Source organism: Acinonyx jubatus, chromosome A1 (genome assembly GCF_027475565.1).
Source record: "Acinonyx jubatus isolate Ajub_Pintada_27869175 chromosome A1, VMU_Ajub_asm_v1.0, whole genome shotgun sequence".
In the NCBI taxonomy this organism is placed as follows: domain Eukaryota; kingdom Metazoa; phylum Chordata; class Mammalia; order Carnivora; family Felidae; genus Acinonyx; species Acinonyx jubatus.
In genome coordinates, this window is record NC_069380.1 from 97,607,192 (window position 1) to 97,633,746 (window position 26,555).

Sequence of the window (26,555 nt, forward strand, 5' to 3'; positions counted from 1 at the left end):
TCTCTATACTGCTACCACATGCTCTTGATTACTGTGGCTTTTTCATAATTTTTAAAATACAGTTGTATAACTCTTGCAAGCTCATTCTTATATTTCAAGAATGTTTTTTTAATTATTCAAGATCCTTTGTTATTTTCATTCAAATTTTAGAACCAATTTTTAAATTTCTAAAAAAGAGAACTGTTGGAATTAAAAAAAATTAATGCTTATTTATTTTTGAGAAAGAGACAGAGAGACAGCGTGTGAGTGGGGAGGGACAGAGAGAGAGGGAGGCATAGAATCTGGAGCAGGCTCCAGGCTCGAAGCTATCAGCACAGAGCCTGACACAGGGCTCAAACTTATCAAGTGTGAGATCATGACCTGAGCCAAAGTCACCCAGGCTCCCCTGGAATTTTTATTATGATTACATTAAATCTATAAATTATTTTTAGAAGAATGTAGGTCTTATCATGTTTGTTGTCTTCCAACCCATGATGATATATCTTTCTACATTTTAGGTTTTATTTAATTCACTTAGCAATGTTTTACATATTTCAATAAGTGGATCTTGCATATCTTTTGTTAAATTACTACATAAGCATTTTATTTTTGATGCTATTATCAATGTGTTCTATATTTTACTTTGATTGTTTCTTGCTTATCTATGGAAATACAGTTAATTTTGGACTTTTGACCCTGTATTCAGCAACATGTTAGTTCTAGTAGATTTTGATGATTTCTTGGCGTTTTCACTATAAGTAATCATGGATTGTGAACAAAGGCAATTTTTTCCTTTAAATCATTATTTCTTTTATTTCTTTTTCTTGCTTCATTATACTGGCTAGTAACTATGTTCATAACTACAAATTTTTCATAGATGTATGTTATCAGGTTGAGGATGTTCTCCGTATTGCTAATATGTTGAGAGTCTCTTTTATTTATTATAAAAGGGAGTTGATTATACAGATATTTTTCTACATTATTCTGTTAATGTGGTGAATAAATAATTAATTTTCTAGTATTAAACCTATCTTTCATTCCTGGAGTAACATTTGGTTGTGATCTATTATACTTTTTATATATTACTGGGTTCAATTCACTAATATTTTGTTAAGGATTTTTTGCATCATTGTTTATGATAGTTTTAGGTCTGTGGTTTTCTTTCTTAAAATATCTTTGCATAAAATTTTGCATAATATTGATATTATTATTGATACTTTTTCCTTAAAACTTAATGTAATTCATCATTGAAACCACCGAGTCATGAAAAATAAATGGTATATTTTAAAGGACAGAGGAGGATAGTGGGGGAATTTGCTTTTTCAATGTTTATTTATTTTTGAGAGACAGAGTGTGAGCAGGGGAGGGGCAGAGAGAGGGAGACACAGAATCTGAAGCAGGCTACAGGCTCTGAGCTGTCAGCTCGGAGTCTGACACAGGGCTCCAATTTACAAACCGCGATATCATGACCCGAGCAGAAGTCACGTGCTCAACTGACTGAGCCACCCAGGCACCCCATATAGTAAGGGGATTTTTACAAAGAAGTGTTTTTCCAGTTTTTATTTTTTAGTTTTTCCCCTAATTTTCATGTTAGTGTTTCATAAAAGGAGTTGAGAAGTGAACTAAGCGATTAAAAATATCACTCTACAAACCTACCATCAGAGCACTTTATTGTCTCTGGTAAGTGTACCTGGCAGGACACAATGGAAGAACAGTATCTATGACAGGGATCCCTCAGGTGTAGTATTCATAGAAGAAGTCACTTGTTCTTACTCATTCCTATCATGGGCAAGTTGTCAATGTTGTAGAGAGTTTACTGGGTAGGGAGAATGGAGTAGTATAGTCTCTTTAAATTAAAGGAGAGTTTATTCACCTATTAATGATGATGAAGATGCCACTGTAATCTTCCTTGCAATCAAAACTCTCTCCTCTCTGATGGTAACCTTTAAAAAGGGATAGCTAAAAAATCAAATGCCTCTATCTTTCATACCTTCCTTCCCTATTTTCAGCCCAATTTTCTCATCATTAGAAAAGTATAGATTAACTAATAATCACTAATGACTATATTTATCACTCATCTTTGTCTACTTTTCTGTCGAGCTAGTTTAATACTGCAGAAGTTTAATACTACCAATACCAGCCTATGTAGTATGTTGTTAATTTTTTATTTTTACTACATGTTAGCATGTTTAACACATACAGAATTTGAAACACACCAATTGCTGTAATAGTGTAAAATATAAAAATTATAACAATGATAGTAACAACCAAGGAGGGAAATAGAGGAAAAAATACAGCCCTCAGGACCCATCACGTACACCAATGCAGCAGCTGGTCCTTGTCATTTTATCTTACCACCGTCCATTTCCCTTTCTTTAGCTTTTCAGCCAGCACTTTTGGACACATTGTCAAATAGAGTGGCTTACAATTTTCTTCTTGAGGTACATAAGCCATTTAGACTTCTGCTTGGTCACAGTTGTTAGGACATCCTAAAATATTTACATTCAAACCTATTTCCTTTGATTTTCCACAGGTATTGATCCGGACAATGTGACCTTATTTTCTGTCTGCTCCCGTGACATTAATGGTCCAGCATGGTCAAATGATAGTTTTAGTTTCCAGTTATTAGCATTCTTCATTTCTTAGCTGAAAACCAAGGAATCTAATTTGGTTCTTTTCAGTAGAAAGGTACATATTAAGGGCGGAAGCAACAATTCTTGTTTGACTTTTAAGGAATGAGCCTCTCCAGAGATGCTTTTGATTCTGCTCTGGGCAGACTGCTCTCATTTCGATGAGCCATAGCAAAGCTGGTGCTTCCATGAATGTTCTGATTCTGCCACAGTTCGACCAGCGTAATATATATCCTATTTTCACCAAACCAGATTCTGACTTGAAGTCTCACATGTGTGTATATCTGATTGATGAATCAGCAATCACGTACTGAGCCTTAGCTGCAAAGGAATCTGAACAAAAAGGAATTTTTATTATTCTGTATCTTGCACATGAGAAGTGGTTTGGAAGGGGGACTGAGTGACTCATTCACAATATTCAATACACTTGGTAAAAACTATACCTTCTTTGTAAAGTAAAACTTTACTACAGCCCAGAGTGGAAAACATATACAACATCCTACAAGACAGCTCCCAAATTCGTAAATTTTCATCTTCTAGGTGAAGCCACTGGTGAGACTTTGTTTCTTGCTGTTCCAATACTTCCAAATATCGAATGCTTGAAAATACCAGTGAATTTCAAACACATGTGCCTCTTAACTTATTTATTTCCTCATTAAATGTATTTTTTTGCCCATGCATATTTTTATGCCCATGTCCATATATTGTGTGGAATATCATCATGGTATATAGGGAATTTGGTAAGTACACAAAAGATGATACTGTCAGAAGTAAATTCAGAATAAGTGTCTTATTGTTATTTGGAGTAAGAAGAAAATTACTGCTCACTTCATGGTGGAAGGGATCTAATAGAATCTGTCTGCCACCAAGGCTTGCAGCGTATCTTGATGCATGTTACTATAAAGGGATCTCAAGGCTAGTTGAATTTCTAAAAGCATGTACCTTCAACTGCCAAACGGAGTTCCAGCAGTAATGATGGGATCATTAGTGATGGTAGAGTTGACCTTGTAGAAGGCAGCCTATGTCATTGTACCCATGCATAATCTACTTCCCTATCCTATGGCAGCTTTTTCAAGATCATTGAGCAAGCTGAGGTCTGGGTGGCAAAGAAGGATAACTGATATTCACAAAAGTGTCACCTTACTCCTTTCATTTGTTAAGGCTTTTTTCTTGAGGGGTTCTTTTAGTATGCATCTAGAGAAGATTCAAGAACTATCTCGATAGGCTGAGGCACATACTCTTTCTCCAATAATATTGCCATTAACCCCCTCCATCTATCACTGAAACCCTGATTCTTAGACTACACTGTCAGCCACTGGCTGGGCCATATTTTCTTCTAGATGAAGTAGACAGACAATAAACGTGCACTACTCAGGCTTCTTGCATTGCACTTCTAGGACACAATGAAAGAAACTGTCATACCGTAAAGTTCTGTTTCTAAATAGAGTAGACCTATTTTTAGCAGTCCTCAGAATTTTGAATTTTATTCCATGACATTAGTCCAGAATTTTAAATCTGATTTTGAGTCTTTTATTTTATGTTATCTAATGCTATCAGAAAAAAAATGGTTTCCCTAGACCTGTAATATTTGCTGTAAATTTTCTGTAGTGTCATTTGTCCAATTCTTCAGCGTTTCTACCTCAGTGAGACTATGGTCAATGGATCACAGGAGATAATCCATTTCACTAGTTTTGACCCTGTATTCCATAAACTATTTGCCCTCCTAAAATAAGGAAAAGACTCAACGCATTTCCAAAATTTCTTGGCATGACATACAATTCTAAATATTCCACATGTCCCTGAATATCTTTTGCCTGCAATTCACTCTCTGGTGTCAATATCTGTATAATTTAAGTATCCATTTTATTGACAGGCCACAGAAACCAACTCTGGACAAGTAGCTGAGGTAGAGAATAGGAATCAAAGGAATAACTGAGGAGATGAGGCCAACAGAAAGATTGAATGAGGAAATCTGGGAGGAGCCTAACAAGAAGAACACGTGGATTTTCTTTTCAGGTATGCCTATCAAAGTAATTCTACTCCAACAGACGTTTTCCTGCTACTTTGCCAATTTTCAAATTCTTTGGGTAATATCTCTGATTGGCTCCGTTTAGAACAGTTTTTAAGGGAGGAGCGTTGAAGGATGGAAAGGATGGAAACTGGGTCTTATGACAGTTAGGTCTCCTGTGTAGGGGGTCCTTCACAGAGAATAAGGAATCAGAGAAGTGAGGACCCTGTCAGAGTGTAGTACCCTCTTTTCTTAGGCCATCATGGTAGGATAGAAAGGCACTAATGGGCACAAGTCATCTTCAACATTTAAAAAATTATTAATTTATTTTGAGAGAGATAGAGGGAGATTAGGGGAGGGACAGAAAGAAGGAGACAGAATCCCAAGCAGGCTCCATGATGTCAGGGCAGAGCCTGATGCGGGGCTCAAACCCACAAACCATGAGTTCATGACCTGAGCTAAAATCAAAAGTCAGATGCTCAACCCACTGAGCCACCCAGGCACCCCCATCTTCAACATTTTTAAGACTCAGTCTTGACTATATATTATGCATTTCCTCTCTACTTTTTCTTAAAATTAATGATTATATAAAATTGTCATTTTGGCCTAGTAAATTCACTGACACACTAGTCTCTCCTAAAGAGTTTACCTGTGGTGTTCTGTATGAGCATGTTTATTCAATAAGTCATTATCAAAACTTTTTCCTTTGAAAGGTTAGACTACTTATTTCAGCTAATTTAGAAGCTGTAAAATGTTTCAACACATGTAAAATCGGTGAGGTGTATATTTTTATAGATGAGAATCCTTTTTCACTTGCCTACAGCTTTTATTTGCATTTTGCAAATTTATCATAAATGTGCTGACAACAGAAAATAGCACTCAAGGTTCTGAGATAACTTGTTAAGTCATGTGGTTATCGGCTATATTTTGGAGACAGTTCCACTAAAGTAAATAAAAAGGAAATTACTAGGCAAAAAAAAGTGTCATTGGTATTAAACAAATTCAAGAAAAACCCTAGTTGCAAGACAACTGTACCAACAGCACTTTTAACTTTTGTCTTTGGCTCTGGAGCATTTATAGTCCCGCCATAGCCATTTGATCACCATCTGAGTTGGACGTTGCATTTGTATAAAACGCTTGTTAGGATTGTGTAAATGTGAAAAAATGCCAGAGAAACTATTGCCAAAGGACAAATGAATGTGTCATTCCTAAATGAAAATAGACAGAATAATTGATATGTTCGTCACATATTTGATTTTACTCTGACTTCCTTAAAGAGCCTTTTCTGCCTTTCCCTCTTGTTCTTTCGCATTGTTCATTTGACTATGTGATCTTGCTGCTTGGTCTTGGAGACATTTTTGGGCAAGAATCCAAGTGTTTTCTTCTCTGTTCCAGATGTTTTCAATACTGTGTGGCTGACATAAAGTCTAACAATAAAAGGATACTTTTTCACAAGAAGTAGTTTGTAAGTCACAGTAACTCATGGTACAAAGAGGGGAGGTTAAACAACCTTGTTGTAAAGTTAAAGAATCAGGTGCTAATCCACACAGAGCTCTGCCTGTCAGATGATTAGCACATTTGGGAACCAAAGTTAGGAAAGGAAACTTGAAACAAATAACTGGAATGAAGGATTAGACTTTGAAAGCTGTATATGTACTAAGACATGATGTAAAGCAAACTGAACAAAAATGAATATTGTATTACCAAGATATGGCATTGGACAGTAAAATAGAAAACACAATATGAGTCTTTAGACTACAGAGAAATAAATGGTGTCCCCACTCTTTATTTCTATTTTAATTAAATCCATTTACCTTCAGACTAAAATGAATTTATTCAAATATCTATGTGAATGTACGGATTGCAGAAAAACAAAGAAGACCATATATGCTGTTAATAGTTTTCACATCCATCAAGACAGAGAACATTTGTGTAGATGGAGACATTTACACATATAATTATATACTGTATGCATATATATTACATAAATATCTCCATTGGATGTAAAGAAAATAAGGAATGTTTTCAACATTTTGAATGAAAAATATTAATGACAAGGATGAGATTTATTGGTATAAATAAATGTATAAGAATCATTTTATGTGGTGGTGTCTCCTGCTATAAATTCCCACTCCCCCGAAGATTTATATTGGGTACCAATATAAATTGGTATTTATATTGGTATTTATATTGGATACCAATATAAATATTGGAATGTATATTAATTGGATATTATTTATATTGGATACCAAACAACTTATAGCTACCAATGAATATGAAATGAAACTTATTATTCATGCAGTAGACCACTGAAGGACTTCCTAAGGGGAAGTGTAGAAATTCTGCAAGGGAGGAAACCAAGAGCAAAGCAGAGAGAGTACATGGGGTCCTTGTGGTGACTTGGGCATGAGTCTGGGGAAGGGCCCATGTGCTGGGTGGGAGTGTTTGCAGGTGGGTTTGCCACTGACCTCATAGGATGTGTGGCACACAGGGACTCTCCTCGTGCTTGCCCTGTGTGGGGGCAGCAGGAAAGAGAGGTGGGAAACTAAAAGCTGTCAGGTCAGTCATAAAAAATGGTGTCCAGATGAATCAACTACATAAGCATGGCTTTATTTCTGGGCTCTCCATTCCATTGATCTGTGTGTCTGTTTTTGTGCCAGTACCAATACTGTTTTGATTATTAGAGCTTTATAATGTATCTTGAAATCTGGAATTGTGACACCTCTAGCTTTGTGCTTCTTTCTCAAGATTGCTTTGATTCTTAGGGGTCTATTGTGGTTTCATGCAAATTTTAGTGTAATTTGTTCTAGTTCTGTGAAAAATGCTGTTGGTGTTTTGACAGACAGTGCATTGAATCTGTAGGTTGCTCTGTGGAGAGCATAGCAGAATGTATAAACTTGTCCAATCACTATGCCGTGCCCCAGAAACAAATGTAACATCTTCTGTGAACTATACATCAATTAAGAAAAATGGAGTCCAGTTCTTTATTACAAGAATAAATGGGGAAGATATTATGTGATATTTTAGAAGTTTCAGTCAAGTGAGGAAGAGATGGCCTAAGCAAAACAAGGCTTTGAATTAGAGAGAGAAATACGTGTACAGCTCTGTCAGATGAGACTATTCTCTGTAAGGCTAAGAAGAACGTGGGCAAGACTGGAGCGTTGTCTCTGGTAGAGACTTCTGTGGTAGCTCTGGGAGTACTGAGAACAGGAGCTGGGCTGTGCTAAATTAAGGAGTATTTGTGAAGAATTTTAGAATGATTTAGTAAAGTTCCATGTAATCGATGATTAGAGTGATAAGAACAGGAAAAGTGAAGATCACAAGTGAAGGTTTCTTTTCCTCAGAGAAACATCTGAAGGTAGAATTATGATATGCATTCTCTCTACTGGCTTACTAGGCTTAGCATTCCATTGGAATTTTGGGTTAAGAATATAATAAAAATCACCTTTAGTGGAACAGTATATTTAAAATCACTTACAGAAAATAATGCTTTCCTGACAAACAATGTTAACTACAAATATTTATGGTGTATACCCTGTATCATAATTGTGTTAGGTATTCTGAAATGTATAAGGATTGATATTTTCAAAAGCATGATTATTTAACATGTAAAACATTTTTTCCAGAAAAATAGGCTTTCCATGGAAAAAAGTCCATAATATAAAACCTGATACTTTCCTATATACTCTACTCGGTCAGTGTTTTTCTCTAGCATAAGGTACAAAACATTATCCTTCTTATCCCCCAAAATATTTGTTGCTGGTTTATTTAATGGGTGTAATGAAATGTTTCATAATTTTTACATATTCTTTATAGAAAAATTCAGATTTACTTTCTACCTATTGCAGTATGGGGACTCTTTTTATTCCTGATAAAACTGAAGAAGAGAAACATTAATTGAAATATTGTAGGCCCCTATTTTTAGACGAACAAACGGTCTTAGTCCCAGCAGCCTCTGAAGGGTGATGAGTAGTGTGTGCTTAAAAGGTAGAGATTTTCAGGGCACCTGGGTGGCTCAGTCGGTTAAGGGGCTGACTTCGGCTCAGGTCATGATCTCGCGGTCCGTGAGTTCGAGCCCCGCATCGGGCTCTGTGCTGACGGCTCAGAGCCTGGAGCCTGTTTGAGATTCTGTGTCTCCCTCTCTCTGACCCTCCCCAGTTCATGCTCTGTCTCTCTCTGTCTCAAAAATAAATACATGTTAAAAAAATTAAAAAAAAAGTAGAGATTTTCTAGGCAATGTTTTCAGATAGTTTTTTTTTTTTCAAAATTAAGAAAAAAAAATAGATGGCCTCTCCTCTTTCACAAAACAGAAAATGAATCATGCAGCAGTGACTTTGTTTGGGTAGTCTTCATACCTAAAAGTCTAGGAATACAAAAAAGAGCTTACCTACAACCTGATTTAAAAATGCGCCAAAGGTCTTAAAAAGCACCTTATCCGAGAAGATATACAGATGGCATATAAGCATATAAAAAGATGGTCCACATCACATGTCATCAGGGAAATGGAAATTTTAAAAACCCTGAGATACCACCATATACCTATCACAATGGCCAAAAGCCAAAACACTCACAACAGCAAATGGTGACGAGAAAGTGAAATAACAAGAACTCTCATTCATTGCTGGTGGGAATGCAAAATGGTACCACCACTTTGGAAGGCACTTTGCTGTGTTTTAGGTTTCTTTAAAACAAAATACTCTTATCATATGGTCTAGTAGTCATGTTCCTTGGTATTTACCCAAAGGAGTGAAAACTCATATCCACATCAAAACCTGCTCATGAATGTTGGTAGCAGCATTATTTATAATTGCCAATACTTGGAAGCAATGAAAATGTCCTTCAGTCAATGAATGGATCATTTAACTGTGGTGCTTCCAGACAATAGAATATTACTCAGCCCTGAAAAGAAGTGAAATATCAAGTTATGTAAAAAAAATGGAAGGACTTAAGTGCATATTACTTAAAGAAGCCAATTGGAAAAAGGCTACATACTGTATGATCCCAACAATATGACATTATGGAAAAGTTAGGAAACTATGGAGAGAGTAAAAAGATCAGGGTTTGTCAGGGTTTGTGGGGAAGAGAGGAGTGACCAGGCAGAACACAGCAGTGGGACTACTTTGTATGATACTATCATAGTAGACACATGTCATTATGCATTTTTTCCACTGGCACAGAATGTACAACATCACACATGAACCATTGTGTAAACCAGGGCGATCTGGTGATGTGTCATTGTAGTTTCATCAGTTGGTGCATTTGGTACAACCAGAGGATGTTGACAATGTGCAGGCTATGCATGTGTGAGGCCCAGAGTGTATGGGAATTTCTATAAATTTTGCCCAATTTTGCTGTGATCCACAACCTGCTATGAAAAATAAATTCTGGTTTGTTTTTTGTTTGTTTTGTTTTTTGTTTTGTTTTTTTTTCTAAAAAAGACAATGAATTTACCTTAGGTCATCGTACATAGTAAACATTTAATGGTAAGTTTTTATTCATACTAACTCTATTTTTATAATCACTGATGCAGTCTTCTGTTGACTATAAGATATGCAGTGAATTTATTTTTTTTTTAACGTTTATTTATTTTTGGGACAGAGAGAGACAGAGCATGAACGGGGGAGGGGCAGAGAGAGAGGGAGACATAGAATCGGAAACAGGCTCCAGCCTCTGAGCCATCAGCCCAGAGCCCGACGCGGGGCTCGAACTCACGGACTGCGAGATGGTGACCTGAGCTGAAGTCGGACACAACCGACTGAGCCACCCAGGCGCCCCAATGCAGTGAATTTAAATTTCCTAATGTTCACTTAGCTCTGATGTTAAAGATGGGATAAGAAATAGGAAGAATTTCTGTACCATATGCCCTGCAAATCTATACATCCTAGTTCATTAACTTATTTGGACAAGACCTTGTCCTAATGTTATAATCCTCATTTGGGCAAGTTAGCTGTGCTTTTTCTCTGGTCATAGATTATCCTGAATCACAGCCTTCTTTTAATTGAGGCCACTGGTAGCCAGGATGAATGGAACAAGAGAGATAGGTCACCATTAAATTATATGAGAAAAATACCTCAAAATATACTTCCATCAGAGTTACTCAGCGCTGTCACCTCTGAAATCCCTGTTATTTTAAGTGATTGTTATATAAAGCAATTGAGTTCATCCTCCAAGATGCTGTTACTTTATTAGATCAGTATATTCATTGTGTATATGAAAGATACATATTTCCTTACATTCTAGGCACAGTAGGTTATGATGGGCACCATCTCAAATTATAATCTTCAAAGGCCATGTAGCACTGCCTGTAATATACTAAACAAAGGAAAAGTTTTACCCTTTTGTTTACCTTTCAGTTGATGAATAATTTAAATTTACTTTCTCTTTGTCCAGTCAGTACCAGATTGTTAGAATCTGAAATCCCTCATGTGATTTATCATTTGTTGAGGTACACAGTGCTTTTTATTTTTAAACACAAATCAAAACTTTAGAGAATTACAAATTACATTACACATACACATACACAACTTCTGTCAATTCTATCACAGTCAAAACACAGCCAGCTGCTTCTGAGATGATATCAAGTGGCAATTAAAATAGCACCAATAATGTTACACTATGGTTAGGTACAGAAAATATTTTATCTGGAAAAAGCAAGAAGTATATTTAGATGACTGGGATTTATGTTCCACATTAAAAGAACAGATGCCTTGAAAGATTAATCTTTGGTGCCATAATGTCTACTTGTACAGAACGTTGGACACGATGGGGCTTGTGTGGGCCAGATGCCTTCCTTGTCCAACTTGAGTCCTCTTAGCAGTGGCCTCCGAATACCTTCTGCAGACCATTAGTTCAGTAGAAAACTAATAGATATGCTGTCAAAATGGGTGCTCTGGTCAAATGAGATTTGGAAACACCGCGTTAAAGCTGCACATTTTTCTCTCCGGTGAACTGTCAAACTAATATACTTACATTCATTATGGATCTTTTAGAGAAAATGCATCAGCTCCCCCAAATTCTTTCACTATAGAACCTATGCCAATATAGCCATTAACCATTAGATTAGATAAAATACACGTTTGGGACACCAGCAAATTGGGGAAGAAAAAATTATATCCATGTTTAGTATTTGTCTAATGCATCAAGGAAGTTAACACCAGGGAAAATCAGAATTTTGTTGGACTTGTATTTATTCCACAGCCTAATGTGCTTATTTTGATATTCACAGTGGGTATGAACTTGAGTTCTTCAGTGCTTAAGGCCTGTAGTGGAATTGATTCAGCACAACTCTTTTTTTTTTTTAATTTGTTTTAATGTTTATTTATTTTTGAGAGAGAGAGAGAGAGAGCATGAGAGGCAGAGGGGCAGAGAGAGAAAAAGACACAGAATCTGAAGCAGACTCCAGGCTCTGAGCTGTCATCACAGAGCCTGACGTGGGGCTCAAACTCACGGAGTGCAAGATCATGACCTGAGCCGAAGTCAGCGGCTCAATCGACAGGCGCCCCCCCCTTTTTTTTAGGAGCATCTTCTGGGGGAACGTTGCTTGGAACACACTTAGAGAATTGCTCTTCTAAATCCAATTTGCCATATTTGTCATTCTTCTCATCTAAGAATACTGTAATACTTTGCCTTCTTCGAACCTTCTGGCACTACCAGTTTGCTTGGGATAACTCTGGGTCCGATGTGGTTGCCTTAGGGTTCTGTGCTTAAATAAGGGCCCAGCTACCTCCCCAGATTACACCAGGGCCAAAGATCTATTTAGGAAACATGGTGGTCTTCTGCTTTGAGCATTGGAGGCAATGGAGCCAAGTGACCTGCATTAACCCAAATCTCCTCTCATTGAGCTGACAAGGATCCTGCCTGGCACTAGAATTGACCCGTGGCGTTAGGAACAAACCAAGAAAAAAATGGCAAAGCAGATGGTTTATTTTTTAGCAGCCTCTTTGGTGTTTTTTCCCTCTTCTGTCATCCCCCCAATCTGCCATGCTGTCTGGAACCCCTGGGCAGCCTACTTTCTTGTTCCGAGCCTTCCTCTGCAACACAGCACTTCTCTGCTGCTTTGAAATGACCTGCCTGATGAGCCACTGTGTTTGCGTGCTGTCTCTTCAAATATTTAACTAAATGACAGTGAGTGAGGTTTTTCTTTTCTAATGGCTTTATCACATGAAAAGAAAAATAACTGGAACCGAGATGACATTACAGAAGGGAGAATCACAAAAGAACACAGAAATTTAAAACCAAACTTTCTTCAGAGAGACATGATAAAGACAAGTAGGGAAGTTTGCCCTGTAGAACCTACAAAAAGCTCAAAACCTAGAGGTAGCCCTATCTACCAGGAACCACATGGAGCTAAAACCAAGGGCATTGGTCAAAACCAGAGTTCTGTAGACCTTCATAGTTCATTACTATCTCTACCCCAGAAACCTAGAAGTCGGCCTGCACTGTCCCTTCCCCACAGGTGAAAGGATTATTCTCTAGAGAAACTTTAAAGAGCTTGAGAGGGAAAATTCTTCCAGATATCCATAAATTAAATGGGGTAATGAAAAGCCTGACTTATTTTATAAGTTGACTATAATGAAATCAGTGCTTCACAAACTTAAATGTGCATGTAAATCCCTCACATCTTACTACAATGTGGATGCTGATTCATTCATTCTGGGGTGTGGCCCAATATTTTGCATTTCTAATACTTCTACATTTCTGCCCATCAGTGAGCCATACTTCGAGTGACAAGGCACTGGATAACTAACTGCATATGTGCTCAGAGTAATCAGTGATTGCTGCATCAGTTTAAATATGGGTGGACAGAGGAGTTACCAGCTATTTGAAGGAAGCTTCTACCTAAACAACAGAGACCCCAGACCAGATAGATACTAGGATGAAGAAGAAGAAAAAGGAACATCAAGAATCTGGAGAAGAGATTGTTATGTAGAGAAGAAAATACTTTTCAAAAGAGTGAAAAATAGAAACCCCCTCTACATATTGTCATAGAAATACGAAGGTTATGAAACTAGAACAAGAGTCTAGGGAGAAATGGAAATTAGCAAGGAAGAAAGGAATTCTAGAAATTTAAAATATATGAGAAAAAATATCATTAGAAGTGGTGGAAAATAAAACCAAACAAGTCTCCTGGAAAGCAGTGTGTGTACACACAGGTGCATGCACACACACAGATGCACACATACAGATGCATGCATGCACATGTGCACACACACACTCATGCAGATGCACACACATGCACACACACACACACACACCAAAATATTGAAAGTAAGAAAGAATAGTTGAGAAATTAAGAATCAATCCAAGAGAGCTAACACCTGAAAAATGGTAGTTTTAGCAAAAGAAAAATGGAAAGAAGGACATTATGAAAGAGAATTCTATAAGCAAAATAATTGGAACTGAAGGGATGAGTCTCCAGACCGGAAACGCTCACTGAATAAGACGCACTTCAAGACACAGCAATAGGATGCACAGCAGGGATGCAAATTCAACCTCAGAATGTAAAAGATTGTGTAATAATGTCATAAAAATCCAGATAAAATATTATTTCCAGCCTAGAATTCTATATCCAGATCAAACAGTAGTCACTTCTTATGAAGTATAAAGATATATTTAGATACCGTGACTAAATAACGTATCTGCTATCTATGCATTTGTAGAAAGTTTCCAGAGGATGTGCTATTGTTAAATGAGGTGTGAAACCAAGAAAGTAAAAAGACATGGGATCCAGGACAAAGGTAGCTCATTAAAGGATACTAACAAAGCTAATCCTCCAAGATCATGAGATTGAGAATCCCAAGTGGACACATGGGTGGCAAGTCCACCAAGCAATAGGTTGAATTAGATCCAAAGAATCAAGGACTCCAGATGATGGATCTCAAAGGGAGGAAATATAAGGAATGTAGTTGAAAATGTAAAAACTAGTAATAGGTGCGGTGAATATTTCATACTTCTGAGAAAAGTATAAAAAGCACATTTTGGAAAAACAGTGAAGTAGGTTCATGAATTGTAACAAATGTACCACTCAGGTGAGGGATATTGATAATGGGGGAGGCTGTGCATGTGTAGGGGAAAGCGGTAAATGGGAAATTTCTGTATCTTCCCCTCAGTTTTGCTTTGAACCGTCAACTATGTAAAAATAAATAGTCTTCACCTTAAAAAAATGAATGAAAACTTTGGCAATTATTAATTCTAGGAAAATACGATGAGATACAGGTTTGGAGAAATATTCATAATGAACATTTGTAGTGGTTTAAACTGTGAGCAGCACCTTTTGTAAAGTCAGTCATAATGTTGTCACTGACTAGTAGTTTTGCAAAAAACAAATCTGTAACAATGTAGGAGGAAGGTGGAGAGATTATATGGCTGAGTGGAGCATTTTCAAGTTAAAACATCATCCACTAGGGCCAGAAATAAATAGATCATTCATAAGATCAATGAATCAAGAAATAACAGCATAAGCCCATTAATTAGAAATACAGAAATAAATACCATAAACAATAGATAGAAGAGTTGCTGGTTGTTAACTCCAAGAAGCAGAACTAATGGTTGAGAAGTTAGAAGGAAACTTTATTTTTCAATACAAGACTTTTAGAGGTATTTTTTAAAACTATATGCATTCATTACTATGATAATGTAGTTAATTTAAAAATAAACAAATAAAGCAGTAAGGTCCCCCTCTTTCTTTCTTTCTTTCTTTCTTTCTTTCTTTCTTTCTTTCTTTCTTTCTTTCTTTCTTTTTTAATTTAGAGTAAGAGCATGAGCAAGAGAGAGGGTCAGAGGGAGGGAGAGAGAGAATCTCAAGCGTGCTCCACGCTGAGCATGGAGCCCTACGTGGGGGTTGATCAAGCAACCCTGGGATCATAACCTGAGCTGAAATCAAGAGTCAGACACTCAATTGACTAAGCCACTCAGGTGCCCCAAGGACCTCTGTATTTCTGCTCTGATGAAGGTGGAGACTTCAATGGGGCTGGTTAGAAGGGAGCCACCATTTCTTGGACATACTTGCCAGAAGTTATCTGGGTGCAGGATGATAAATGCTGACAGACTTGCCCTCCAAGGAGAACATAGCCCTCTGATTGGTGGCTACAGGGAGAGGAGCTCTGTTCTTGTCTGTGCCCAAATGCAATGGAGTTTCCCTTTTTTCTCCCTGAGTTGGGAGGGAGGATGGAAGGAGTAGGTCTTAGTTCAAATAGTAGCTCATTTTTCTTATAAAGTGTAGTAGATTTTAAGAAATCTTTCTTCTTTTTTTTGTATTTATTCATTTATTATTTTTCAAATATAATTTATTGTCAAGTTAGCTAACATACATTGTATAGAGTGTGCTCTTGATTTTGGGAATAAATTCCCATGATTCATCGCTTACATACATCACCCAGTGCTCATCCTAACAAGTGCCCTCCTCAATGCCCATCACCCATCTTCCCCTTCCCCCCCATCCACCCTCAGTTTGTTCTCTGTATCTAAGAGTCTCTTAAAGTTTGTCTCCCTCTCTGTTTGAAACTATTTTTTCCCCTTCCCTTCCCCCATGGTCTTCTGTTAAGTTTCTCAAGTTCAACATATGAGTGAAATCATATATCTGTCTTTCTCTGACTGACTTATTTCACTTAGCACAATACCTTCCAGTTCCATCCATATTGCTCCAAATGGCAGGATTTCATTCTTTCTCATTGCCAAGTAGTATATCATTGTATATATAAACCACATCTTCTTTATCTGTTCATCAGTTGGTGGACATTTAGGCTCTTTCCATAATTTGGCTATTGTTGAAAGCACTGCTCTAAACATTGCGGTAAATGTGCCCCTATGAATCAGCACTTCTGTATCACTTGGATAAATTCCTAGTAGTGATATTTCTGGGTCATAGGGTAGTTCTGTTTGTAATTTTTTGAAGAACCTCCACATTGTTTTCCAGAGCAGCTGCACCAGTTTGCATTCCCACCAACAGTGCAAGAGGGTTTCCATCTCTCCACATCCTCGCCAGCATCTATAGTCTCCTGATTTGTTCATTTTAGCCACTCTGACTGGCATGAGGTGGTATCTCATTGTGGTTTTGATTTGTATTTCCCTGATGAGGAGTGATGTTGAGCATCTTTTCATGTGCCTTTTGGCCATCTGGATGTCTTCTTTGGAAGAGTGTCTATTCATGTCTTTTGCTCATTTCTTCACTGGATTTTTTGGGTGTTGAGTTTGGTAAGTTCTTTGTAGATTTTGGAAACTAACCCTTTATCCAATATGCATTTGCAAATATCAACAAAACTAAAAGGAAACCTTTCTTCTTTAATATGCTTTTAGAACAATTTCTCGACTTCCAAGGTTGTTTTTTAAAAATAATTTTCACCAGTTTCAATGGGGAGCAGGTCTGTAGAACTCCTCAGGCTGTTCTATCAGAAATGGTTCTCTAACCAGCTGTGATTTTATATCAGCAACTCAAGTTCTCTTTTCTTTTCTTTAAAAATGATAACAATAGAGTCTAATTTAAAAGGTTTCTGTCAGTGTTAAAAATAAAATGGTTTTTTTTAATGTAAAGTCTGCATATAAAGTACTTATTTAACATAATATTTATCTTATGGAATGCATTTTTTCAAATAATTGTTTTTATCTCTAGTCAATATGATCATGTGTTTTGCACTCATTCATTCACTCAAATATTCCTTGAGTAGAGCTATATATGCTATTCCAGATGGTAGGAATTTTGAGCAAATCAAAGGAGATGACTTCATAGAGTTCATAATCTAAGGGAGGAGATAACTAAGTAAACAAATTAATATATAAAATATCCTGAAGTCCTAAGCATTATATAGAACAATGAAACAGGTTAAGTAGCTAGAAAGTGTTGACACTACCAGATATAGGCAGTTCCAAGTACTCTTTTTTTCTCCATTAAAATGTCAAGCTAATCTAAAATTGACGAATTTTGGCATCTGAATGCCTTTTGAATTTTGACAAAAGTCTTTTGTCAATTCCTGATTCTCAGTCTTGGACTTAGAAAATATAAAAATACACACATACGTGGGGAGTCTGGGTGGCTCAGTAAGTTAAACATCCAACTTCGGCTCAGGTCATGATCTCGCGGTTTGTGGTTTCAAGCCCTGCATCAGGCTCTGTGCTAACAGGAAAGAGCCTGGAGTCTGCTTCAGATTCTATGTCTCCTTCTCTCTCTGCCCTGCCTTGGCTCATGCTCTGTCTCTGTTCCTCAATAATAAATAAATGTTACACACACACACACACACACACACAATGCTTAGTATAATAACTGTTAGACATTACTTCTACTCTTACAAATTCAAACCTGCTTAAGAGTGGTGGACACAGGCTAATAGGCTCTTTTGGTCACTTCTAATTCTGTACTTGTATGACATAAAGACATCCTATATATATGAACAGAAATTCAGAGAGCGAGGGTGAGGGAGAGACATTACACTAAAGATCCTATAAATCCTATAAAATACTACTGGAGTTAATAGTATTGTAGATGTTAGAATTTATTATTCTAGTAAAAACTTTTAAAAAGAGAAGGAAATATAAAATGTAATATAAATTACTACTTAAGAGAACTAATTACTAAATTGGTTTCTCTGCGTTAATACAATCTCAAAGGAGACAATATCTCTTGGACTATTCATTCTAAACCACAAACAGAGATTCATTTAGTATCCAACATTATCAGAGGGTTGCAGTTATTATTAAGATATATGTCCTAATCTCAAGGAGTTTGTTTTATAGTTGAATGAATAAAAAATACAGAAAAAAACTATGTAAAGTTCATATCCCCAGGCCAATAGCACAGGCATAGTGTTAAGACAGAGTAAGGACCATAGCAGTTCTAATGCCTAAACTGCTGCACATGCTTCCATCTCATAAGAAGTTGGGTGACTTAAGGGGCAAGGATGATTTGCTGGATGTCTCCTACAGTCTTGTCTTACTCCTGATTGCCCTGATAGCTCTCCGAGAATGAGGTGTTGCTGGAATAGTCCACGATCTGCTGTTCTGTCTACTAGTTCCCCTGTGCATCAGTGGGATTGGGCGATGGGGAAGGGATGCTGCTCCAGGCAACCTTCCCTTACCTTAGGCAGGAAGTTGTATGCTGAGAACTTGGGCATAGAAAGTTGGCAAGTTTTTGCGTTACTGGAAAAAACTAGGGAGTTTCGTTGCAAGGCTGCCATTCCCTCTGAGACAGCTGCTGTGTTCCACAAAGCCATTACCATCATCACAGCTGGCTACCGTCATGCATTGCCCTTTTGTTGCAACAGGCCCCTGACAAGTGCTCTTTTCACTGCTTGAAATAGCGTATTTTCTTCTCTCTGTACAGCTTCAGGAAGTTCTGGGCTGCGGGTTCCAATCTTACCTCTAATTCTTGAGAAATTATCAACCTTGTTGCCCCTTCAATTGCTGGCCATGGCTCACCTAAAATATCCACGCTCTCTCCCTTGTCTAGAATTTTCTTAGAAGTATATCCATTAAACACCCAAATTACTCTTTTGGAGTCTTACCTCTCCCTTGGCAACTTTCAGTTCTAATCAACCAATCCCTTTCCCCAGTGCTACCAATAGACTTAATTTGAGAGGTTAAGAAAGGACAGAATTGATCTGGAATACATTTGGAAAGCACAAACGGCAGAATTTAGTGATCAATTGGATATGGGTAATGGAAGATTGGAAGTAGTTAAGGGCAGCTTCCTGGATGCTGGTATAGACCAGTGGTAGAACACAAATGATAGGACTTCAAGAAGGTGGGGAGCCAGAGAGTCAACAGGCTTCACTCAAACCCAAGATTATATTTGGAAACTCATGGCATCTGTCCAGCTTCCAAAGGGCAGGGTACAAGTAGAAAGAAATTTGAACAGGACATTGGCAGAAAGGAAGAAATCATAGGCAGTAAGAAAGATGACAATTGCTTTGATCAGCCCTGTCAGTTCATGCCACCCTAGACCTATGCCAGAGCTTTCCCTTAAGTGATAATAATCAAGAGTCCAGGCCGGGAGAGTCATCTTATGTTGATGTGGAAGTCTTACTTGGTAATAGGCCCATGGCGCCTCTCTCTTGAAAGGCTGAAGTAACATATAGAATGGAAATGAGAAGGTGGGAGCTATAGAAGTTGGAGATATGTGATCTGAGAATGAGGACATGAAGTTTAACATTTCAGAGATGGGGCTTCTCTGGATTGTGTACAGACTGGCCTGGAGGTAACGGACACTGGAAATACAGGACATCAAGGAATTGGGAGTCTAATATATTGATTGGGTAGGGCATTCTTATGGGGGTTTGTATTAAACAGAAAGAAATAGCCAAGAACTATGAATAAAGCAGGTGATTCAAAAATGCCAGTGGTAAGTAGGGTAAGTGGAGTGCAGTAAATTATGGTGAGGATAGAAAGAATGTGATATTCGACCCCAGCCCTGTCTGGTAGAACTGTCCGCGGTGCTCTGTGTCTGTACTAATCAAATAATCGCCAGCAACCACATGTGATATTGAGCACTTGAGTAGGACTAGTTTAACTGGGGAAGTAAATTTTTAATGCTGTTTAATTTAGTTTTAACTAAGCTTAATTTACATGACCACATTAGGCTAATGGCTATCATGGGGCATTGCAGTAGCACAGATTTGGAAAAACAATGAATTGAAACCGTAAGGGCAAGGTAGTATATTGCTGATCTCACCGTCAAACTGGAGCACAGAATACAAGTGAAACCACAGTGTCCTCTGTCTTTCCAGGCATCTTACTATCTCTCCTACTCCTTTAGGGTGTAGAGACCAAAAGAGAAAGTCATGTTTGGGGAGCAGAGAGTAATATGTTGTGGATAATTATAAGCTCTAGTTAACTAGGTGCTGTTGATAAATATGTGTTATTATAATCTTTCTATATGCTAATTTTTTCTGCAAGAGTGTCTTTTAAGTTTCTATATGTACAGCAGCAGTTCACAAAGCTTGGTCCTTGAATGTGGGGTGTGGGGGGAGTCCCAGGATCCTCTAAGGGTGTCTAGGTTATCAAGACCACTTCCAAAATACACTGTGACACCATTTGTCTTTCTTCACTGTGCTAACATTTGCAGTAATATTACAAAAGATTTTATAAAATGGTAGATAAACTTGGTACCAATCAAAGCATTGGCACCAAAGTATATAAGTAATTACTGTATTTTTCACTGTCAGGCACTTGAAATTGAGAGAGAGGAAGAGAGAAAGAGAGAGAGAGAGAGAGAGAGAGAGAGAGAGAGAGGAATTTTACTTAGCATTTTCTTTAATGAAGCAGTAAGGTTATTATTTTTATTAAATCATTACTCCTCAGGGCACCTGGGTGGCTCAGTCAGTTAAGCATCCAACTTCAACTCAAGTTATGATCTCAAGGTTTGTGAGTTCGAGCCCCATGTCAGGCTTTGTGCTGACAGCTCAGAGCCTGGAGCTTGCTTCAGATTCTGTATCTTCCTGTCTCTCTGCCCCTCTCCCACTCATGCTCTGTATCTCTCTCTCTCTCAAAAATAAATAAACATTAATAAGCAAGCAAACAAATAAATCATGACTCCTCTTGATTCAACTTTTAAATAGTCTCTGTGGCTAAAAGGGAAGTACACATAAAGCATTTATTCTGGACACTGAAATACAAAACATGGTGCAGTTCTGTAATTTTGAGGTGAGCTGGCCACATTTTTCAATGAAAATGCATTTGAAAGAATAACTGAAAGTTAACATTTTTCAGAATTGGGTATTTAGCAGACATACTCTGAAAAATGAGCAAACTGAGCTTCTCACTTCAAGAAAAAGAACTAATAGTATGTGTTACCAATGCTAAAATTTGAAATTTGACATAACTATTGGAATTGTCAAATGTTTTTTTGTTCCAAATTTTATTTAAATTCAAGTTATTAACATACACTGTGGTATTGGTTTCAAGAGTAGAGTTTTGTGATTCATCACTTACAGATAACACCTAGGGCTCATCCCAGCAAGTACCCTCCTTAGTGCCCATCACCCATTTAACCCATCCCTCACCCACCTCCCCTCCAGCAATCCTCAGTTTGTTGTCAGTAGTTAAGAGTTTCTTATGGTTTGCCTCCCTCTCTGTTTTTATCTTATTTTATTTTTCCTTCCCTTCCCCTATTGTTCATATGTTTTGTGTCTTAAATTCTACACGAGTGAAATCACATTGTATTTGTCTTTCTCTGACTGTGGGAAATTCTGAGAAATTTTTATTTGCCACTGTAGGCTTGAGCATTTGTCAATGCTTAAAGAAATTCTGATAATGACTGGGATTTTTTTTACAATGTATAATGGAAGGTGTCAAAAATGGAAAGTTCTGCATAAGTCTAGAATATTTTCAAATGACCAGTGTATAGTGTTTCATGGTAATTATCAGTGTGCAAGACAAGCCAGTGGCTTTTAATGAAACAGAGTAAGAATAATTCATTGATGTGGTTTCAGATTGCACATTACAACTAACTTGTAAGAGTTTACCACTTGTTGAGTGTTACTGTAATATTAAAGAATGATATCCTCAATTATGTGATAGGGCTATTAAAATTATCTTTTCTTGAGGACCCTGGGTAGCTCAGTTAGTTGAGCATCCGACTTCGGCTCAGGTCATGATCTCAAGGTTTGTGGGTTTGAGCCCCACATTGGGCTTTGTGCTGACAGCTCAGAGCCTGGAGCCTGCTTTGGATTCTGTGTCTCTTGCTGTCTCTGCCCCTTCCCCGCTCACGCTCTGTCTCTCTCTTTCTCTCTCTAAAAATTAAACATTAAAAAAATTAAAAATAAAATAAAATTATCTTTTCTTGTTTGAATATACATTTGTGAGGCAGGATTTTCTTCACATACTTCAATCAAAACAACATTCTGCAGCCGACTTAATGCAGAGCAGATACAAGAAGCCAACAACATTCTATTAAGTCAGAGATGAGATTTGCAACATTCTAAAACAATGATATTCTGACTTTTTAAAATTTGGCTGTTTTCTGTAAAGTGTATTTTTATGTGAACATCTAATGGGTTTTTATTATTTGAAAATTAATTTAAAAGTATAGTACTACAATACTCAGAGATAAAACTCACGTGAACAAAAGCTCCTCAGGGTCCTCACTTACTTTTAAGAGCATAAAGTGGTCCTGAGATAAAAAAAAAAAAGTTTGAGAAATTCTGACCTCGAAAAATCTCATTGATTCTTATAGAACCTAGCTCAAACCTCAGTCTTAAAAACCTTTTCTCTAGCTCCCCAGTCACCCTCTCCCTATTCTGTGTTTGTATAATCTGTGTATGATACATGCATGGAATACATGCCTTTCCATGTGTATATTTTATGTATGAAAGAAACAAAGACAGACAAACTCCTACACAGGTAGAATCAGGTAAAACTTTTTGTATAAAGTACAGACAATGGTACATGTGTGGGCAAAGACAAAAGAGCCAGTGGATAGGGAGGAGAAAAATTAAAAGAAAAACATAGGATAATGAAGCAAGAGCATTTGCTTGATTTTTTTAAAATACTGTTTGTGACAAAGAGCCAAGGTAAAAGAATTCACCTTAGAGAGCAGGAGCTATGTTTTTCTATCTATACTGAGAGAATTTAGAAGTGATAAAAATTTAGTATTGGTGAAATGACAACTAAGAAGGATGAGAGAGATCATGTTGAATGGCCTCATCCTTTCAAAAAAAAAAAAAAGGAAGCTCCCCCATTTACTAAAAGAAAAATAGAAAGGGGAGCTTAGAATCATGGCCACACGATCATCCTAGCTTGGAAACCAACAGAGATGAAATAAAAAATTTTACAGCATGTTAGAGGGAGTGTGGCCAAGGTTAGTGACTTCAGATGTTTGTTAATACCTCCCCGACCCTTCCCTGACTTTCTCTTGGGAAGTAGGACAGAGAAAGCTACTGAGAGTCAGAGTTAAGTTCAGAACCAACAGAGATAAAGCCATGCAAAGGGAACTAGTGAGCGCCCTGGACAACCATGGAACTGTCAGCCATGAAGGAGTTTTAAAGAGGGGTTGGTGCGTTGGCTTTATTTGGCACATTTGGCTGTCCTGTTTTGTTGCATTTTACATTTGGCTATACAATAAGCATAAGGCAAATTATATAAATAACTTACTCTGGCAAATAATTGGTGTGTCTTATAATTTTTGATGTCTAGCTAATGTCTAATTTAATTAAGAATAATGAGCAACTTTACTAATTATGACCCTAATTATAATTCTTTTATGGGGATAAGGAGTCCTTAGGGTAAAACAAACCCTATGCTTTAGCTCTAAGAAAATGGTGTTTCAGGCTGGCACACTGTGGAATCTCTTTCAACAGCAATCACCCTTACGTGGCATTGGTGAGGGTAACAGAGCTAATGTAAATAACTTAAAGTCTTTTATAACAGCTATAAACTAGATCTCATAAATTAAGCACCATATTGTTTTTGCTTCTTTTGGAAATTGACCAGTGTTGGGTTTCCATCTTGTTACTCAAAAAGGAGTTAACATACAGGTTTATGTATGTCCACCAAAACAGACTTTTGATTCCTCTTCTAATTAGCTGTTACAACCTCCAGTGAGCTTTCCTTGACTCCCAAGACTAGCTAGATGCCTTTCTCCTGAGCTCCCATAACATACAACGTCGACCTCCTTCTTGTATCTTATGCTATTATAAGCAGACATTCACTTTTCTGCATCTCTCAGGCAAAAAAAAAATTCCTAAAGGCCAAGATGTGCATTTTATTTATTATGTCACCATCAGGGCTAGACACAGTACCTGGGAAATACTAAATAATTTGCAAATATTTTTCATCAAACTGAACACACAAAAATATAAGAAAGTACTAAAATGAGTCTCAATAGCTTTCACCTAAGGTGGTCTTTCCAAGCTAAATAAAAGGCAAGGTGACACACAGGGACAGGTTTCAATGCTTCTATTTGCAGATGCAAACCCTATAGCTCTTTAGTGAGGCTGCAGGAGGTTTTGAATGAAGTATCACAGAGACAGCTAGTATATCAATGTTCCTTTATTATTTAAGCATTTGAGGTCACGTGTTATCTAACATACAGTCATATTTTTGCTGAAATATTTGAAATGCTGTGTGTCACCTTCATCCTAAATGGGGGCACTACTAGCCAGAGAATCTCTAAAACCATAGTTTTATAGGTAATATTTATAGGTAATTTTATTTTTTTAAGTTCATTTCTTTATTTTGAGAGAGAGAGAGCAGGGGAGGAGCAGAGAAAGAGGAAGAGAGAGAATCCCAAGCAGTCTATGTACTGTCAGCATAGAACTGGATGCTGGGCTCGGTCCCACAAACCGTGAGATCATGACCTGAGCCGAAATCAAGAGTCAGTCACTTAACTGACTGAGCTACCCAGGTGCCCCTTTAGGTAATTTTAAATGATGCTTTTGAACATACATTACATGCTGTTAACACATTATTCACTGGTTATAGTAGAATATACATAATAGAGAAATTCTCCTTCCCTTCCCCACTGCCCAGCCATATGGCTCAATACACTCAAGGCAAGCAATGATAAAAGATTTTATAGATCATTTGTAAACTGGGAAATTAAGTTAGGTAGAATATACTTTTAAAATATTTTCTCTCTTCTCACCTTTCCCTCATAGTTCATACACCTGGCCCAGGCTGTGTCACATTTTAGATCTTGTTTGAAAAGTCTCGTACTTAGCAAGACCTTTCCCAACCTGTCATTTTGGCTTACTCTCTTTTATTATTTGATCCCATAATATCATAGAATTTATCTTTACAATATGTATCATACCCACGGGTTAGTATACAATGTCTATCTTTTTTTTTTTTACTATGTATTTATTTTTGAGAGAGAGAGAGAGAGAGAGAGAGAGAGAGAGAGAGAGACAAAGACAGAGCATGAGCAAGGGAGGGGCAAAGAGAGAGGGAGACACAGAATCCAAAGCAGGCTCTAAGGCTCTAATCTGCCAGCACAGAGCATGATGTAGGGCTTGACCCCACGAACTATGATATCATGACCTGACCTGAAGTCACACACTTAACCAACTGAACCACCCGGGCTCCCCAATATCTGTCTTTTCTACTGGACTATAATTTTCATAAAAGATGGGGAAAAATGTGTACCTTACTTTCAGGTGTGCTCTTACCATTACACCTTACAGCAGTTTGATACGTAATAAAGTCTTGGTGAATGAATGTGAAATGAGTAAGTGTGGGTTAATCTATAACTCCAATCCAAAAAAGTGAAACAGTACTAGGTCTTTCAAAAAAAGAGAATAAAATTCAAGGAATTGTTGACATAGTGATAGAGTTGCAGGTGAATCATTCAGGGATCATGAAGCAAACCAAAGATTAATAACAGCTGGAAACATGACTTGGCCGAGAGCAGATGGCACAGAGGGAGGAGGCAGTGACATCAGATTCAAAAGTTAAGCTATATAAGGGGATCTAGAACCATGGCCTGCAGTGGCTGGGGCCGAGAGGTATGGGCTGTTCTGCATGAGCTGAGGAGACCCAACCATTGCCAAAGACATTGCCACAGTGTCTAACCATCCCATAAGAGAGGAAAAAAGACTCCACTTTCTCTTATTCTCACCTTCCTGTTTTCACTTCTGCCTAAATCTACCGAGAAGCCATTTGACAAGAGGCAGAAAAATGGTGCTCCCTCTGTTGTAGAACAGAGTTAGGGGGAGAAGTATAGAAAAAGGGTTTAATTAGGTAACAAAATTACCCAGGACAAATGACCCTAAACTACCTGGCTGACTGATTTCCAACAGAGCCAGCTTGTGGCCAGTAGGACACAGAATACTTCACTGTAGATGAATTCAGTATAGATGTCTTTCCTGGCATTATTTATTTCAAGGGAACAAGGAGAAAAAGACTTCTCTTTGAAAATGAAAGTGTTACACGGGCATTACATGTCTACCTACTCATAAGATGGCATGGTGTATGGGAAAACATATACTAAGTAATTAATAAAATGGATTATATCC

The 26,555-nt window shown here is 37.5% G+C and overlaps 1 protein-coding gene across 2 annotated transcripts in view; it reads left to right on the forward strand.

Annotated features, from left to right (window-relative positions):
* The window catches only part of PRR16 (proline rich 16), a 669,457-nt gene that overhangs the window by 323,643 nt on the left and 319,259 nt on the right, over nucleotides 1-26,555 (forward strand). For both annotated transcript variants that reach the window (XM_053220118.1, XM_053220123.1), the window contains exon 6: nucleotides 4,483-4,625. In XM_053220118.1, coding sequence (XP_053076093.1) covers nucleotides 4,572-4,625 — 54 coding nt within the window. In that variant the 5' untranslated portion in view covers nucleotides 4,483-4,571. The remainder of the gene's footprint in view (nucleotides 1-4,482; nucleotides 4,626-26,555) is intronic.